Source organism: Metopolophium dirhodum, chromosome 3 (genome assembly GCF_019925205.1).
Source record: "Metopolophium dirhodum isolate CAU chromosome 3, ASM1992520v1, whole genome shotgun sequence".
Taxonomy (NCBI): Eukaryota; Metazoa; Arthropoda; class Insecta; order Hemiptera; family Aphididae; genus Metopolophium; species Metopolophium dirhodum.
The window spans coordinates 33,618,415-33,637,097 of NC_083562.1; the positions used below are offsets into that span (position 1 = coordinate 33,618,415).

An 18,683-nucleotide genomic window follows, 5' to 3' on the forward strand; every position below is an offset into this window, starting at 1 on the left:
CACATTGTTTACGGTGGATTTGGATTTACAAGATTTTGGAATGGGGTTTTTTTCTGCAGTGGTGGTTATGGCATAGATCGGGTTGCTGGCTTGACGGTAGAGTCGTATATATTTAGCTATTATTTAATATAAAATCTAGGTATCTGTTATAATACTACTGCTTACGCCATCATTTTCGTTAGAATTACTAAAAAATTCTCTGATTTAAAAAATAAAAATAACGTTAATTTATTATTTATCACTGAAGACGAATTTTTTTATATTTTTGTATATTATATTATAATAAAATATATTGTTTTGAAATAAATATATTATGTCGCGAGCGGCGAGCTGTCAGTTAATGGCATTCAATAATCAAATAATTTTTTTTTTAAATTAAGTTTCTAAATGTATATAACGTACCTATAACGTCATTGTCCAAAATGTTATCGTTTAAATGCCACTCACTACTCTAGATCTATCGAAAAATAAAAAGTTATACTTCGTAACCACGTAGAATCACAATTTTGAATTCATTGTATTAAAATAATGGTTCTGGTGAGGTTTTGGTTCAGTATTTTTAAAGGGATTGTTTGTTTGATTGAAATAGTATAATATATAAATATTGTTTGCGGTGCATTACTGTCATGTCTGGCCGTCTGGGAGAGAATACAGTTGCTAACAGATATATGTATAATATGCAAAATATAATGGGTAGGTACTGTATAAATATAGTATCGTTTTCTTGTTCAAGACAAAGGGTGACATAATATTATTATTTATTATACATAAACTACTACATCTGTATATAATAGGTATACAATAATTGTGCGACATTCTTTGTCCTCAGAATACGGAACAAGAACATCTCCGGCTAAAGCTTGTGGTATGTACTTCGTAATCTCTCTAAATAATATTATTATAATATTATACACTCGTATTATAGTACTAATGATTAAAATGTTTTACTTATCTGAAATTAATTTTAATAATTATTATAGTATATCCGTATCGATACCGATAATGTAATTAACGTGACTGCAGGCAGTGGCGTTCTCAGGAATTTTCAAGGGGTGGGGGCTTTGAAAATTTACTATAATACAAAAGTGGGGGATCAGCCCCCACCCCACACCCCCCGTAGTCATAATATTTACAAATTTTGTACTGTTTTAAAAAATTATATATATTTTAAAACATAATAAAAAGTCTAATTTTCTTGGCTTTTTTGCCAGATCGTCCAACATTTCTTCAGCTGTTAGTGGCACATCTCCATGGATTGCCAACATTGTGAATCCATTAAGACGGGTCTAAAATAATTTAACAGATACACAATACTTATAAATTTAAACAAACATCATGTTTGTAAATAAAAGTCAATACCTCTGTCATTGTACTACGTAAATAGCTTTTAAATCTTTTAAGACAAGAAAAAGTCCTCCCTGGCGTTGCTGTAGATACTAGTATAGTACACAACATTTTTAACAAGTAATGGATATTAGCAAATATTTCTTTAATACACAATTCGTAACGTTTCTAATTAATTTTTTGGTTCTTTATTTCTCTCCAATTTTGTATGCCATAGATGTAATTCAGTTCTAACAATTTATAGATCGGTATCTAGGTAAAACTGAACCACTTCGTCAAACTCTTCAGTAAAGGGTTTAGAAAATAAACACCCAAATCCTAACAAAATAAAAATATATTTTAAATACTAACAGTAAATTAATTTAAAAATAAAATAAAATAGGTATTAACTAGCCTTTTAATATATTTTTGTGCTTCAAAAACCTTTCATTTAATTGCTCTATAAAAGAATCAATAAACGGTATGGCTATTGTTATACGATAATATTTTTCTGGTGTAATATCATCAATACAGAGGTTGGCTCGATTTTCGTTTATTTTATTCTGACGTTTAGTAGAAATATCCACGCACAAACTTTTTTGTTGAAGCATGATAACAATGTAGTTTTTCTTTTATCTCCCATTGTATTAATGATAGGTAGGTAGTTATTTTAGTTAAAGAAATATAAAACTACTAGAACTAAGAAGTAAACTAGTAATTAGTAAGTACTAACATAGAAACAGAAAGATTTTAATTAAGCATACACGAATACGAAATCTGAACGTCATCATCACATATTCACATTTTTACAATACACAATAAAACCAAATTATTAAATCAAAATGTGTGTTGATAATCACGTGGTACTGGTAGCTAATGAGGTATTAACCACTATATTATAATCAGTAAAATCAATAATCAATTATTAATTTTATTTTTTATTTATTATATTGATTTAATCACTTAATTAATAATCGTGATATTGTTGGTAAAAAAATATTATACTGTGATACGTATATGAAATAGTTGAAAAAATGGCCGATGGGTGATGTATGGTACGTGTCAGTATTGGTTATGACTTATGAGTTATGACAGTAGACAATACTTCAAGAGGATGGGGATTGGGGGCTAATTGTGCTATACCATGGTACAAAAAATTGTTTTCATTCGCTGGGCGAGAAGACAGTCCATAGTGTCCAAGTGTAGATCGGTACTTAGGTTTTTTTCTTGTTACTCACCCATAGTACCTATAGGTACGTGTTAGTCCAAAAGATCGATCGTGAAAATGTTGCTAAAGTGATTGTAGGTACCTACATTATACGGTAATATAGTAATACAATAATCGCGCATATTACATAATATTGTTAGTGTCATTCCGCTGCAGGGCACTGAGCGTGTGTATCCCACGGGATCTTATGACATTCATATACACTCAGATACCCAAGTACATGAAGTACCTATATATTATAGGAACATATTTTATTGATATTTGAATTCGTTCGTACGATGTTATCGTATATTAATTAAAGCGTTCGGAAAATAACATATACCTATATGCGTGGGTGCCTAGTATATGCTCACGGCCTCACTCAAATTGTGTACATACAGTAGTATATAGTACCTACATACATATAAATGCGTCTTATAAGCGAGTTTTTCTGTAGAAACTCAAATAGAATATGTTCTCTGCAGCTCAGGAGTCATCTATAAACGTATATATTTATTTAAACACTACCAGGGTTTTGAGAGGATTTTCCTTTATAATTTTTGTCACAAGTTGGACATTCTATATTATTATTTTTTGGATGGGGGGGGGGGAAGGGGAGGGTAAGCCTTAAGCCTCTCCTATTTATGCCACTGGTGTACTGAATATTATATGCACTCAAACATTTATTTAAGGTTTAGCTGTTTAGGTGATATACTATTATTACCTAAGTACCTACTACCTATAGCCTATAAGTATACCTAAAATATGTCCTATTATAATACAATTTGTCATCTGTATAGTATACGTACAGACCGTATAGGTGCGTTTAAAAAACCTATATTTTTGTTATGATAATATTATACATTTATACACGACGATACACTTGATAATATAAATTCTAATATATTATCTTTGTGTACAGTGGGCAGGCATGGCGTAGGACGTATAGAGGTACAGAATCGGGGCCGGATTGACCCGTCGAGTTACCGAGTAAAACTCGGTGGGCCGCTCAAGTAATGAGGGGCCGCGCCGACTGAAAATATGTTAAAAATTAAAAGTTGAAGAAATAGAGACAGTAAAATAAAAAAAACTATGCGCGGAATAAGAACGTACCCAAGGGCCGCCAGTTTGTAAATGGGTCGGTAAAGTAGGTACAAAAAACTCGGTGGGCCGAATTTGTCCAATCCGGCCCTGTACAGAATGTATACATAATGATTTTGCTATATTATATCAACTAATATACCTAAAATTAACAATTACGCTACACGCGTATAATAATACTATCTATAATCTAGCCAATCTATAGGTACCTATGAACTCTCAATTTTCATTATCCGCGAATCAGTCGGTATAATATTATTATCTCGGTACTTAGCCACTTAGGCCTTAGGCCTATGTATATTACAGTCTACCTGCAATAACATAATAATATTTTACACGTCATCTAACATCTTGATAAGCATCGTACAAACACGTCTTGACAACTTCACTTCGCAAATGTGAGGATAGCAAATAACTAATAATATAGCCATAGGTGTATGTGTTTTTGTCTAATAAAATAATTAAATACAGTGTAAATACCTACTAAATTATTACGATTATGATATACCTTTGATACATATTATATAACAAAATATATTAAACTTTATATTTGTTATAAGATTATAATATATTATATGTGTATTAATACACGAATAATTTTTTTCGAAATAAATGCGTTATTTTTCTCGTATAAAATATATAATACGTTTCTTATTTTGGACCTTTTCGTCGTACCTACCCAAAGTTTTTTTTCCGTGTGATTACCGATTTTTTTCCAACCCCGAGACCACCTGCAGTTACATTCCTATATTGTATTATATACGAATATACAATATTATGCACTATATTATATTAATATACTTTGTCTCGAGTAAATTGAAATCATGTCTGCCAGCAATAAAATAAAAAAAAGGAAACCCCTACGACTGAGGTCAACAACAACAACAACACCCCTGCATAATGTGCTGCTTATTATATAATATTTACTATACAAATCTGAAGGAGTATAATTTGTAGGATGGATTTCAATTTTAAGATTATTTAATTCTGGAACTGCAGTTGTTAAAAATAATTGTTATACGTATAATAAATTATTATTATTATTATTATTTTATGTGTACCTACAACGAGCGGCCGCTGTGTGCATCGATATTCGGATATTCCTATATGTATAATATAAATATATTATATAAGGTGATTCTTCTAAAAGTAAACACTTATTTTGAAAAGTTCTTGGAATATATATTTTTTTTTACATAATTTTATATTCCAAAACGAAATATTTGAAAATAAAATAAAATGTTTACCGGGTGTCGTTAATTAATTTTTAACATTAGTTAGTTAACCTAACCTAACCTATAACTTTAAATAGGAACTTACTTATAATTAATAACATTTAACTAGGTAGGTACCGAATTACTTACTTGTTTGAAAATTGATTTTTGAGTACACTCTTCTTTGGAATATTAAATTTAAAATGTTCAATAATATGCTGTTATCTGAAAAAACAAAAATCTTCAAACTGATTGGGATAAAAATATAATGAGTAATCCTACTGTTATAACTTTAACTTATAACTTTTAAAACAATCACGTTGCATACTGCAGTAGGGCAGTGTAGTCCGTACATATAGTGTAGGCGGAAGTTGATCAATGATTTTTCTTTTGTTATCTGATATTAAGGTATCTAATACTAAGTTTTAGTAAATAAAAAAAATATAAAAAGTACAGTAATAAATCTTAATTTCGATCTAAACGACGGGTACTACATTATTAACTACGAACTTATCTTCTATCTTCTATGTATAAAAATGGATCCTAATCCTTTGCATGGCATCACGCGTGAACGGATGGACCGATTACGCTGATTCTTTTTTTGTTGTGTTCGTAATTGTCAGGACAAGGTTCATATGAAAGAATATTTTAGGAATATTCACCGAGAAGGTAAGAAATCTGGATGTCTAAAATACAATAGTGGCGCCATCTGTCCATAAAAAATAAAATAAATAATACAAAATGTATTGTTGCAGTTTAAAATAATAATAGTGTATTATTTATTGGTTACTATTGGTTAATCGGACATGTTTGTTGATTTGTGTTATTATTTTATTTTATTTTTATTTTTATTATTATTTTTACAGTGAGTTTATTGATAAGTGTTAATCATTTCCACGGACTATGATTAACAGCACTGGAAACGAACAATAGTGCACTGTATAATGAAAAGATCCACATCTGTTACGGCAAGTCAACGAGCGTTTGTAGCGCCATCTCCTAGTATCTATCTTTTTCATCAGGTTCCTACACTGCTCTATTATTATACATAGTGACTAAATTTAGTTACTCAATTTTGTCGCCACGATCGCTCGTTAACTTTCCATAACAGATCTTGATTGAATGATAAAGGTTCGTTTCCAGTCCTGTACATCTTAGTCCGTGATAATTTTTTTAAAGAGTTTTGGTAAGGTTGTTTTTAAAAATACCAGAAATTAGACGTACAAACTTAAGTCGCAGAACCGGCAATGCTACAAGTAAAATTTTCTCATTGTTTTTTTCTTATTTTTCTTCTTTATCAATACATACGAATGTTAGGTTATTTTTATTCATCTGATTTGAGTGCAGTTAGGTTAGGTTAGGATTCTGTATTAATTGATTATATTAATCCACCGTAGGTTGAATTAAGTAGAAATGACAAACTTGGTATAACTTTGATACTTTAGATTTAAATAATTATACACTTACCTGATACTATAATGTTGTGGATATTCCGGACAACGCCGGTCGAGATGGCTATACATTAAAATTTAATATCATTTACACTTAAAAAGACATTGATTCCACAGTGTGTTATACCCAAAAGTAATTGAACAATCAGAATCTTTTTCCTGGCAACGCTGGGTAATTCAGCTAGTCTCTATATATAAAAATGGATCCTTGTTTCCCTTGGTCATTCAGCATCACGACGGCTGGACCGATTTCGCTAATTTGTTTTTGTTGTGTTCGTAATTGGCAAGAGAAGGTTCTTATGTAAAACAATTTTAGGAAAATCCACCGAAAAAGTAGAAAATTTGGATGTAAAAAAATACAACAGTGGCGCCATCTGTCCAGCAAGAAAATTAACTAAATAATAATATATTTTTGTTTATTGTAAGGATACACTATTGGTTATGATTGAATATAATTTTAGACCTGTATATTATATTTGATCGAAACCATATTATAACTTAGTAAAAGTGGTATTCCTAACTCTAATTTTTCGACAGTTGTCTTGGGAACACAGGATACATGCATATCATAATCCGCAGGTGGTTTGTCTACCTGAAAATATATTTCTTGCATAATCACAAGCGCGCGTGTCTCACGGGCAACGCCGGTCGGGATGGGTATAGTTTAATGTATAATCGAACGTGTCCTGCCTGACTCACTGACTGATCAACGTAGAGCCTAAATAATGATCGTTTCTAGTCAGTTTGCACTAAGAAAGCATCTTACAAAATTCAAATTTTATAAAGTGTTGCTTGCACAAGTATTATGAAATTCAAGATTCAAGATGAAAATTTTTAATTTTTGAACATTACATACACTACACCGAATATTAAAGAACGAATTGAACAAAGTTTGAATCATATAGAGTATGATATCGGCATTGAGTATCGGTATATTTTAATGGGCAACGAAGTGCACGGGATCAGGTAGTAATGTAGTATATTATATAAACAGCATAAAATATTTATGTATTACTCAATATATTAACATAGTACACTTAATATAGAGGTATCTATACCTACACACAATATAATGCTGGTATCTAGTAAAATAAATAGGTACTGTCGACTGTTCTTTAAGAATATACATTATATAACTAGACATATGTTAATATATGTATATATAAAAATGTTTACACATGCCTAATATACAGAGAGGTGCCTTTCAATAATTCATTTTTTCCGTTATCTGATTTCGAAAAATCCACGTCAGCACGACGACGCATAATATAGTACCTATATTAATTTATCATTCCGTTTTGATATGAACGACAAGTTATTGAATAATTCACTTTAACGGAGTTTCGTCATACCTACGCGATAATGTGTACGATGTGTACGTGGTTTGGTATGTATATTATATATTTTGTATAGTAATAATAATAATAATAATAATAATAATAATAATAATAATAATAACAATAATAATAATATCATATACACATGAACCATATTATACAGATTACTGAAAATGATAGACAGAATGGCATTTTCTATGAACCTATGTCAAATAGCAAGTATACGTATTATAAAATACCTGCGTTTCCATAGTGTATTATAGTGTTGGTGAAGTTATGTTTTTATGGTAATTCTATTTCATTATCTTTCAAAATTGTTGTTAAACTAATTCTTAAGTTATTTTTTTTTATCTGGTCAAGTTACCTACATATATGTATTACTTTTGAGTTTGGGATTAAAAAAGTAACATCTTCACTCTTCATTACAATAAATGAAATTTCCTTTTTATTTTCAATGAGTACTAGTGCATTATTATATAATATTATATTGGTATAATTACCTAGTGTATTATTATAATATCAATTACGGGTAAAGATAACATTAAATAATTGGATACGTATTAAGTTCATTATTTTTTTTTTCCACTGGGATAAATTGTACCATTATTTGATAGAAAAATATGAAAAAAAGTCTTGAGCCCAGACACATAAAAACAGATTAACATATATTTTATACTAGGCGCAACTAGGGATATGCTGGGGGACTTATGTTCCTACCAGTTTAAAATGTTGCACCCCCAAAAAATAAAAGGCTTTTGCAGTTTTGCCATTATATATTAGTTCAATGTATAAGATGACTGCAGCGTCGCGCGTAAGTTTCAACACCACCTATGCTTGTTAAACGACATTATATATCACATCGTCCATGTTGTTTAAAAGCATGAGATGGTGTTGAAACTTACGCGCGACGCTGCAGTCATCTTATACATTGAACTAATATATAATGGCAAAACTGCAAAAGTCTTTTATTTTTTGGAAACTTACAGCATTTGGTGCGTTTTTTTTTATTGTGGTGTCCCCTGTAGGCCTAATCCACATCGCAAGCGAGAATACGCGAATGCCGGTCGACTACAACAATATTTTAAGTTACATAGATCGGTACAGCGAAAACTGCACTACTCTTGTATAACATTTTTCGTTATTTATACATCGATAAAACATATTTTAATATAAAAAAATAAATATCGAATTTAACGTTGAATAGGTTTTAATTTTGTCGCAACACGGCATTTGCACATTTTTGGCTTACTATAGCGTTGAATTTTAGTGTGTTTCAGCCTCTAGAAAGGCGAGTTAAGCTGCTAGCGCTGAAGGATTTACATGCACATAGCATTATAAGTCCAAGAGGATTAAAAATACAGTAGTTTTTAATTATTAGGATGATATCCCCCGATCCTTCTTTAAAATTCAATGTTGTCCTAATATTATAACTATAACTATATTATTATTACTATCATTATTATATTTATCATATTAATATATTATATATTATAACTTATTTATTATTATTTAGAAATTACCAAAGTCCTATTTCTAAGTTTCCTACCACTTACTACTACTTTTTCAATAGGAATACCTCATTATTCAACCGGTTTTAAATGTTGTGAAACTCATTAATAAACAATTTTTTATGGTTCTGGAATAAAGTGTTTATTTTGTGTGTGTGACGCCGGTCGGCGATAGTGGATGATGTGTTTGGTGTGGAGATGAAATGATGAGGGGACGACAATATTAAATAAATACATTTTACAAAATACTTAATACATAAAATCATCTTACTTGGTTTAGGAATCTATAGTTTAGTTTACTTATGCGCCGACCAAGGCTTATATCGAAATAATTCCTTATCGTCACTTGGACTCAACAATTTTTCTATAAAGCTTGACGGGTGTTGAAACATTTAAGTGCGTACAAATATTTCAGTCTTCAGATCTACAGTGGCCTGAGAGATATTATTTCGTTAATAATTGCATTCATTGTTGAAGTGCGTGCGTCTGTGAATCTAAAAAGTGTAATTGTTTTATGTTGAAAATAAAAAAACTTATTCTTTATGAACTAAAAGAAACTTAAAAAATCAAAAAGAATATATGTCAACTTTTAGAAAATAAAAACTTTAACATAAATCGGAAATATATAAATATTATTAACGAAAGAAAAAACTATTGTATTATAATAATACAAATGTATTTTGAACAAAATTAAAACGGTAATAACTTTGATAGAAAATTAATAACTAGGCAGCATACTATATTGAGCCAGTATATCTATTATTTATTATAATAATAAATATGAATAATTTGTTTGTGTACGTTTGTTTATATTGTGTTTGTGGCCAACACACGATACAAAAAATGAATACCAAGTAGGTATAGCTCTCCATTAAGGCTGCCCCTATTTACGTCCGTAGTATATATTGCAGTATTTAAAAAATAAACCACTTAACAAGTGATTAACGATTTAAGTCGTCCTGTTTAAAGCTATTCTAATTCTAATTCAAATCAGTCAGAGTTAAAAAGACAAAAGTAAGTACCTACTCAATTGAATAAAAATTATTGAAATGGCGCATTATTGATTATAGGGTATAATTGAGATAGAAGAGGTGGACCACGTAATCCAGGAGTCTGAACAAGCAGTAATTAAAATAAATTCAATTTACTGGCCGAAAAATTATGAGTAGTCACAATTATTTAATATTTACTGTTACTGTTTCACAAGAATATTCAAAATATAGGTGGTACATAAATATACATTTGCAATTATTGTTAATAGATATACAGTGTTAATGGGAAAGTATACAGGAAATCTTTTTAATTTATGCACTCCTAAAAATATTGGGCTAGTTGCGGCTATGATCATACGGATATGAGTCATATTATAATACTTATATGGAAAATTCCGAGTAACAAAAGCTCCAACAACTACATAATATTGTTGGGTTCAGCTAATAATAACACACGTTACACATATTATATTATTATAACTGAAAGTCCAATCACTTATGAAAACATTGAAATAAACTGCAACATTTCGGATGAAATATTATGTTCTTCTCTCAACTCTCTCTCCGATTTAGTCAAACCACTTACCAATTCCATCATCATTTGAAAACGCGTAAAGGGCGTGTATCCATTTTACGTAAAACATCACTCATTATTTCAGAAAACAATTATGTTTTTGAAAATATCTCTTTCACATAATTTTAAGTCGTTTCAAAACAACATTTTTGAAAAAAAATAATTTTACAGCGTTTTGATGCGTTTATTTATAATAATATCAAATAAAAACCAAAGAAATTAGAAATCATAGAAAAATCGTTCATTATAGTGTAAATATGTACCTACATAAGTCTACGGTAATATAGCCATATTTATAATTTATAGGTAGCATTTTTTTACATAAACATTTATTTAGGTTCAGGGCAAGACTTCTGACCACAGTAAATTCTGCTTGTTTTAAGCAATTAAAAGAAGTAGCCGAGCAAAAGCAAAGTTGTACAAGCAACAAGCCCATATTATGAGTAATTTATGACCAGGAGAAACAAGCGAAAACACACGACCGCGACGTTTTACAAAATAAGGCGAAGAGCCAACGGCGGCACGGTGCACGAAATACGTGCGGAAAACCTGCCCCAACGGCTGCAAACGAGGGGATAAAAAATGTCAGAGGGGCGAACGCAAAAAAAGGAGAGCGTAAATAGATTTGGACAAAGTGTCCGGCGAACAAAACGGCGTACTGCATAGTTTACGGTACTGCACAGACGCGATAAATATGTGAGAAGGGAGGGGCTCATAGGCGAAATTTGGGGGGTACTTGGAGGTGCTTAGCACCCCCAAAATTCATATTAACACCCCCAAATTGTTGATAGAATCATCGAATTTGTATTTACTATAATATTATGCCATAGATATTTGAATACATTTATTTCTAAAACCTTATAATTTTCATAATCATGATACATATAGGTGGTACTTATCAGAATAATAATATAGATAAAAGTGTATTATGTTATAGGTAATTGTTTTTATTAAGATCAATACGAATGTGTATAAAATTAAGTTGTATGAATGGAGGGGGTATGAGGGGCAAAGCCCCCCCCCCAATGATCACTTTCGTCGACATACATGATACATCTAACACATATGGACATGCCTTGGTGCAGTGTTATTGGTTTCGGATATGTTATTTTGTACTTTTGTCAGTTTTATTTTTTGCGTACCTACTACATTATATTAATTTTTCATTTGCTTATTAAAAATATAAATTAGGTACCTACCTACACTATCTTTTATTGACTTTTGAAAAAAAACATGTCTAATAGACAATTTGAAAGTGGTGCATCTAAAAGGCGGAGAAAAATTTTCAAAACAATGAATTAAAAAAATATAAAGGATTGATGAATAATTTTGAATTCAATTCAGGTACTTGATTATCATATTTGTGTCCTTTTATTTTAGGACAATATAGAGAATATACAGCCATTATCATATTAATGATATTTATTCTTAATTTATATTATACTAGCATAGAAGCATACATTAATGATTAATACATCATATCTAAGCGTGGTATATAATAGGTATAAGAACAGTGAGTGAATGTATAATTTAATAATTTACCTATTAAATTATGCTATTTAAATTTTGTGTTTTTTAGTTTGTTCAATATATCAACACGACAACACAGTACAACAGTGTTATGTCGAGCAAATTTTATTTAAGGGGCCTCCAATTGTTAGTTGCACCCTAGCCTCCTGGCTCCTGAGACTTAGATCCGACACTGGACTTGTGTGTAATAAAACCTTAAATCACATATTTGTACGTATTCGGTGTGAGTATACCATTTTTCCATCAATAAATATATTCTATATACATTGTTTAAATGTATAAGTAATTTATTCAAAGAAAATTAATGGTCTGACCATTATTATCAAATATAATTAACACAATTAATTTCAGAGATGTCAATATTATGATATAATTTATATTAAAGTACCATTGTACTGACGTGTATTGATTGTCAGGCGCAAGTGGATGATGCGGAGCACATGCTATTTCAGTGCGATTGATGGAGGAGAGAATGAAAAGCATTAGAGGTGGAGATCGAAGGAATATGTAACCTGCACGCTAATCAAACTGATGACAATGAAGTAGTCAAACTTGGATGCGGTCAAAACGTTTATGGACATGGTTTAGACCACTAGGGAGCCGAAAGAAAGGATTCGAGAAATTAGCTAGATTTTGTATGTTGTGCGCCGAAGGCGGAGTGTAAGAAGGACAGACCACTCTAAAATTGTCCCACTTTAGTTTTCTTATAATTTTTACGAATTGAACGTATTTTTATGTACTAAATAATATATACAAATTAAATAATATAATTGCTTCTACCAGTTGTAATATTACTTTTGATCTACTACAATGTACCTAGTACTATATAATATATTAAATAATTTTAAATTTATATTTATTAAAAATCATATGTATAATTAGAATTTTGAAGAAATCAGATTATAAATAACATATTTTTTTCGTTAGATTTGGTCAGTAGCTAAAAGTATAAACACTTAATAAATTATTATAGCTATACGCGATTACGCATTTATGCCTCAAGATTATTGCAGATCTTGGAGAATCTTATTCATCGAGTCCTGTTTCACCCGACAACACCTCATCCACGGTATCCTCGCCCGACAACTCCTCATCCGACATCTCCTCGTCTGATCCTTCGTTTGACAGATCCACTACCAATGGTTCTTCATTTGATAAATCTAATTCCAGTGAACCCTCATGATCCGACGCCTCGGGCGGAGATTCATTATCTGAACTAGACTCGCCGCCATCGGCTTTAATCTTTTTGTTAGTGTCAGCTGGTTCAGTATTATCAGATGCTGCTGCAGCGATCGCAGCTTCGGCAGCCTCGAAATCAGCTATTCTTTTCAAGTTATTCCATCCGTCATTCAGGACGATTGTGTTGGGATCCAAGGACTCGAAACGAACATTATCCTCGTTGATTATATTTATCACCTCATCCTTCGAGTTTTCAAGCACGTGCTTTTGTGCGACCGAATGCACCTAAAGGCAAAACCAAAAATGTTTATTCGTTTGTATGTGATGCTTTTGCCAAGCTGGAAACGTTTTTGTGGTGGCAGGCTGTCGATATAAAAAAAAATATTACTTATTGGACACATTTGATTATCAATAGTATTCAATGTTATCGTTACTTTTTTCATTAATGGGCAGTAAAATTGTATACATAATAAATCTAATAATCTATCGTATCTACGATAGAGATATTACCCATATAGTACCTATCCACAGGGCACAGAGTAAATTTGACTTGCATATTTCTGTAGAATATATTTTGGTACCACTAAATTATTATTGTTTATAGCGATTAGCAACGATGTGTGTTATAGTTGTCTCTATAAACGTAGGTATTTCAAAAATAATATAAAATTGAGAACAGTTACAGTAAACAAATATTATTCGATATAAATATATAGGTAAACTAATGTTTTGATAATACCTATGTAATCCAAATATTAGTAAAATCTTTATGGTTGTCGGGTTTTATGCTAAAAAAATATTGATCCATACGATAATAATAATAATCTTATACAATTATTCCTTTCTAAATTACAACAATAAACAAAATTAAACTGGTTTTTATATTCCTATTTTCAGCTGTTTTTTGTTTGTTAATTAAAAATAATTGGTAAGTTTTTTTTACCTTAAAGTACAAACTAGACAAAATATTCTACCAGAAACTACCCAAAACAATTAAGAGTGGAATAAATCCATTGTTCTAAAACTTGATTACAAAATTAATAATGATATTATTATGTACATCATTGTAATACACTAAATAAAACTATCTTATACATTCCTCGATTCGTTCAAGTTAATACGTAGGATAAACTACGGTCGATCTCCACGATATAAGTCTGCATTATGCACAATATAGAGATGACAGATATCCATTTATATTTTTAAACAATAAAGAAAATAATTGTATTGTAATATACACTATTATGAAATTGTAACAATGATTTTTCGAGTGAGGATAGATATGTACCTATTTTTTTTTTATACTTTAAAATGATAACCATCAACCTTTCCCGGCTCCCCACAATAATTGCACCCAATTACCGCCTATTTTGTAAACCTACGCTTAAATTTTTAACTAGAAAATTGTAATTGATTTTAAATTAGTTTAATTGGATTGATTAATATTAGTCCGCAAGAATTGCTTACAAAGTGATGATATACATTATACATAGTTTGATTCCGAACTGAGCTGAAAATGAGAAAAAATATTATATAAGTACCTTAATGGATTTTTTTGTCATGTATTCCAAATATTCTGGAATTCTTAGTAAATCCTTTCTAAATGGTAGGTGGGTAGGTAGGCATTAACATTATAGAATGCTCTTTTTTCTTAAATACAATTATAACTTTGTGTATAAATTAAATGTTATAGTGATTTAGTTCTTTTGATCATTTAAAATTAATTATGTCACCCATTAAAGTCTAAATGCGATATTAATAAACGATGCCAAATTGCCATACAAAAAGACTGCAATAAAAAATAAATTTGCATAGTATAATTACTGTCTTTAATTGCTGTTATTAATGTGCAAGACTTAAAGGTAAATTTAAAATCAATAGCTTAAATTAATTTTGTGTGGGATTCACAGATTTTAAATCACAATTTATCGAAACAAGGAAAAGCCAACAATAATGCCTGCAGGAAAATAAAGTAATTTATTTTCTTGTTTTTATATTTTTGCCAAAATGTTATCTTTCGACAGAATCATTTTTTGTACAGCTTTTGCGGTATTAAAATTGCTTTTATATATTAAAAGAATAAATTATCGAAATATTTAAATTATTTAAATAGTTGTTTTTATATCTTTTAAAAGTTATAAATGTAAAAAAGATTGTCAAGTGGGTACCGCTCTGCTGTATAGTAGTTATCGAGTATGTCGTATGGATGTGTTATATTTGAATTCCATAATGATAAATAATTGTATATGAACAGCAATTTTGAGCGGAAACGTTGTGACAGCCTAACATTCTTGTATAAATGAACTATAATTCACTGCTCAAAAAGAGTCAAAATATTGCTAAAATGTTCCCATTCGTGGAAAATGTTAATATAAATATTTTGTGAAAATTTCAAGGGTTTCCGGTTATTGGTTTTTGTGTTACGAAAAAAAAATAAAATCGATTTTTTCAAAAATTGGTTTTACGTAAAATTTACCTATTTTTTCACCTTTTTTTGGTTTTTCTTTACGCTTCCAAAAACTATTTGGAATTTTCAATTTTGACCTCTTAAAAATACCAAATAGATTCACTTTTATATCAGAAAAGATGCTGATATAGAATCGGAGCCTTTTTACTACACTAAATGTTGCTGACAGACAGAAAAAAAAAAACACTCATCATTGTAAATACAATAAACTATTTCACTCCACTCAGAATTTAAAAAAAAATAATTATTATAAAGTAAATAATATAATAATAATGGATTTATAAATTATTTGTATAAATATTTGTACTCAACTTTATCGTGTTTCTTAAGTAATTCTATTATTCTTTCATTGGGTAAGGCGTGTTTTTCTTGTGTACCTTTTTTTGTCACAAGATGCAAGTCGACCCCGTCCATTATCTAAACAACAAAATATATTGAATTTATCTTCATATTTAATTGACTTGAAAAATTGTCACCTTTCCTAAATAGTCAAAGCCATTATCTTCTAACAGTTTTCTAGCTTCGTTCTTGGTCATTCCAGGCAAATGAACTGACCATTGGTTAATGAAGTGACCATTTTTAAGTATATTTGGATGAACGCAATCCTTATCTTCGTAGTTACTGCACGCATCTTCACCGAATGAAATGCTCGTTGAAAAAATGAAGCTCACAAAGATTATGAATAGTGACTTAGCCATTATAATCTGTAAAATATTACAAGCACATTGCACGTAGGTACCGTTATCAAATATATATATCGTAAATTATTGATATTTATAAAGTAACTCTTAAAACAAAACATAAAAAAAATTAGATTTCATTGTTGTGTTATAATTTCATTAGACTTGTGGTATTACAGACTTACGTTCAATTTGATGAGAGCAATTTATACAATAAAATTTGACTGGAAATTAAATGACAGGTCGTGCATACTATATTGATATATATATATGCGTTTTATTAGTTAAGTGTATTTTATTAATTTAAACACGGTATTGAATAGGTAACTAGAAATAATTGAAGCAATTGGACAGGTGTTCAATTATTATATTTTATGCCGTGAAGTATAATATATTTGTAAAAGTTAAAACTCTAATAGAATAGAATATATTCTAATTAGTTAAAAGCACGTCAATTTTCAATTTCACTGTATTGTCTATTCTGTATAAAGACAGGTGTACTTACGCTTACAACACTACAAAATAATAATGTCTATTAAGTTGAATATCACGAAGTACCTATAGGTACTAACGAGGTACCTCGTACCTGCCGAATAGACACAGTCATACAGACACCTGACAAATTTTATCGAAATAATAATACAATATTCCTAAATTGAAATATATATTGTAATAAGTTTAAATAAGACTTATTTTGATTGGAATTTTAAAAAAATATTATCAAAAACCAGAAAAATAAGCCTTGTACATCAACTGATATTATTTTATCAATTCGTTGTAGAAATACCTTATACCTAGATAATTTACATCTATTAGCGAAGAAACGAGCAATTAAAAACGATAAAATGGATAAAAACTACAAAAATTAACTACCTATAGGCTTTATAGGTAGTTATTATAAATTAGAATTAGGTAGAGCTGCTAATTCTAAACTAAATTGGAAATTAATTAAAGACGCTACTGCCCACTAATCGTTCTAAAATAATTTCCCAAATCAAACTTTTAATCTAAGTTAATTTTAAAACTTATTTCTTACTTATTTTTGAAGAAATTTCTATCTCACAACAAAAGCAGAAATTAAATTAAAATTTTGGAGTTTGGACTATATGTACATACCACAAATTTACAATAAGTTAATTATTAAATACGGCTGTAAACAGTGCACGGAACAAAGGAAGCTCTAGAGTTTTTACTTTTTTGAAAGAATTAGGTACCTACTGTACTTGTTTGTTTTGTCCTATATTTGCCTACCACCTATGTGTATCAATATTATGTTTGAGCTTGACTTTGTCGGCTATATTAACTTATTACATAATATAAAGTATATTTCATATCGATATACAATTTCTTTGTTAACATGAAACATACAATTTTTTTTTAAATGATGACATAAATTTAATTGTTGAAATCAACTTTTCTATTTTTTTTTTAGCACAAGTCCAAAATCTAGGTAATAAGCATGAGGTTTCGTTCTCTCCCTTTTATGATTTTTTGATTATTTCAATGTAGGAAATATATTGTATTATTTAGATTCAAATTTCAAATTACGTAAATGGAGAATATAAGGCATACTAGGCAAATTATTCTAGATTGTGTAATATACATAGTCCACTCACATATTTTTGCGTTATTGGAATATTTGTTCTAGGAATTTGACGAACAATTAATAATGTCTGTGAAAGGTGATATTATATGTATTGGTGCTATAACCAATATTTATTTCTGTTAATTTGATGTAAATGTATAGATGGTATTAAAAGTTCAAACTCTAGAATAATTTAAATAACCAAACATTTGGGTTATTAAGGTCTTCAAAAGAGCAGTACTATTGTACCAATGACATTAATGTAATCACACACGGGAATCCTTAATGTTAAGACACCAGGCAAGACAAGTCTAATTGTAAATAATAAACTTAACTCTATATGTGATGACTTTGAACCAAAAATATCATAAAAAAAGTTAAATCTTCTCGGGGGAAGAGAAATAAAATTTTAATTTAAATATCAATAAAATTATATAATACCCATATTCACTATTTTAATAATAACACATAGATACAAGAAATACCCAGATATACAAATAAGTCTGCAGTATGCTAGTAATATGCATACGTATGG

General features: G+C 29.7%; 1 protein-coding gene across 2 annotated transcripts; it reads right to left on the reverse strand.

The window, feature by feature from the left end:
* Positions 1-12,704: 12,704 nt before the first annotated feature.
* On the reverse strand, positions 12,705-16,849 carry LOC132941750 (uncharacterized). Of its 2 annotated transcripts, XM_061009904.1 has the most exons (4): positions 16,749-16,849; positions 16,360-16,587; positions 16,196-16,300; positions 12,711-13,701 (listed from the first exon to the last, which is right to left on the reverse strand). In XM_061009904.1, exons 2-4 carry the CDS (start codon positions 16,579-16,581, stop codon positions 13,264-13,266), a joined length of 765 nt encoding a protein of 254 aa, XP_060865887.1. In that variant the 5' UTR covers positions 16,582-16,587; positions 16,749-16,849; the 3' UTR covers positions 12,711-13,263. The 2 variants fall into 2 exon arrangements, with proteins under 2 accessions (XP_060865888.1, XP_060865887.1); XM_061009905.1 differs by lacking the exon at positions 16,749-16,849 and having other exon boundaries at positions 12,705-13,701; positions 16,360-16,727.
* Positions 16,850-18,683: the final 1,834 nt, after the last annotated feature.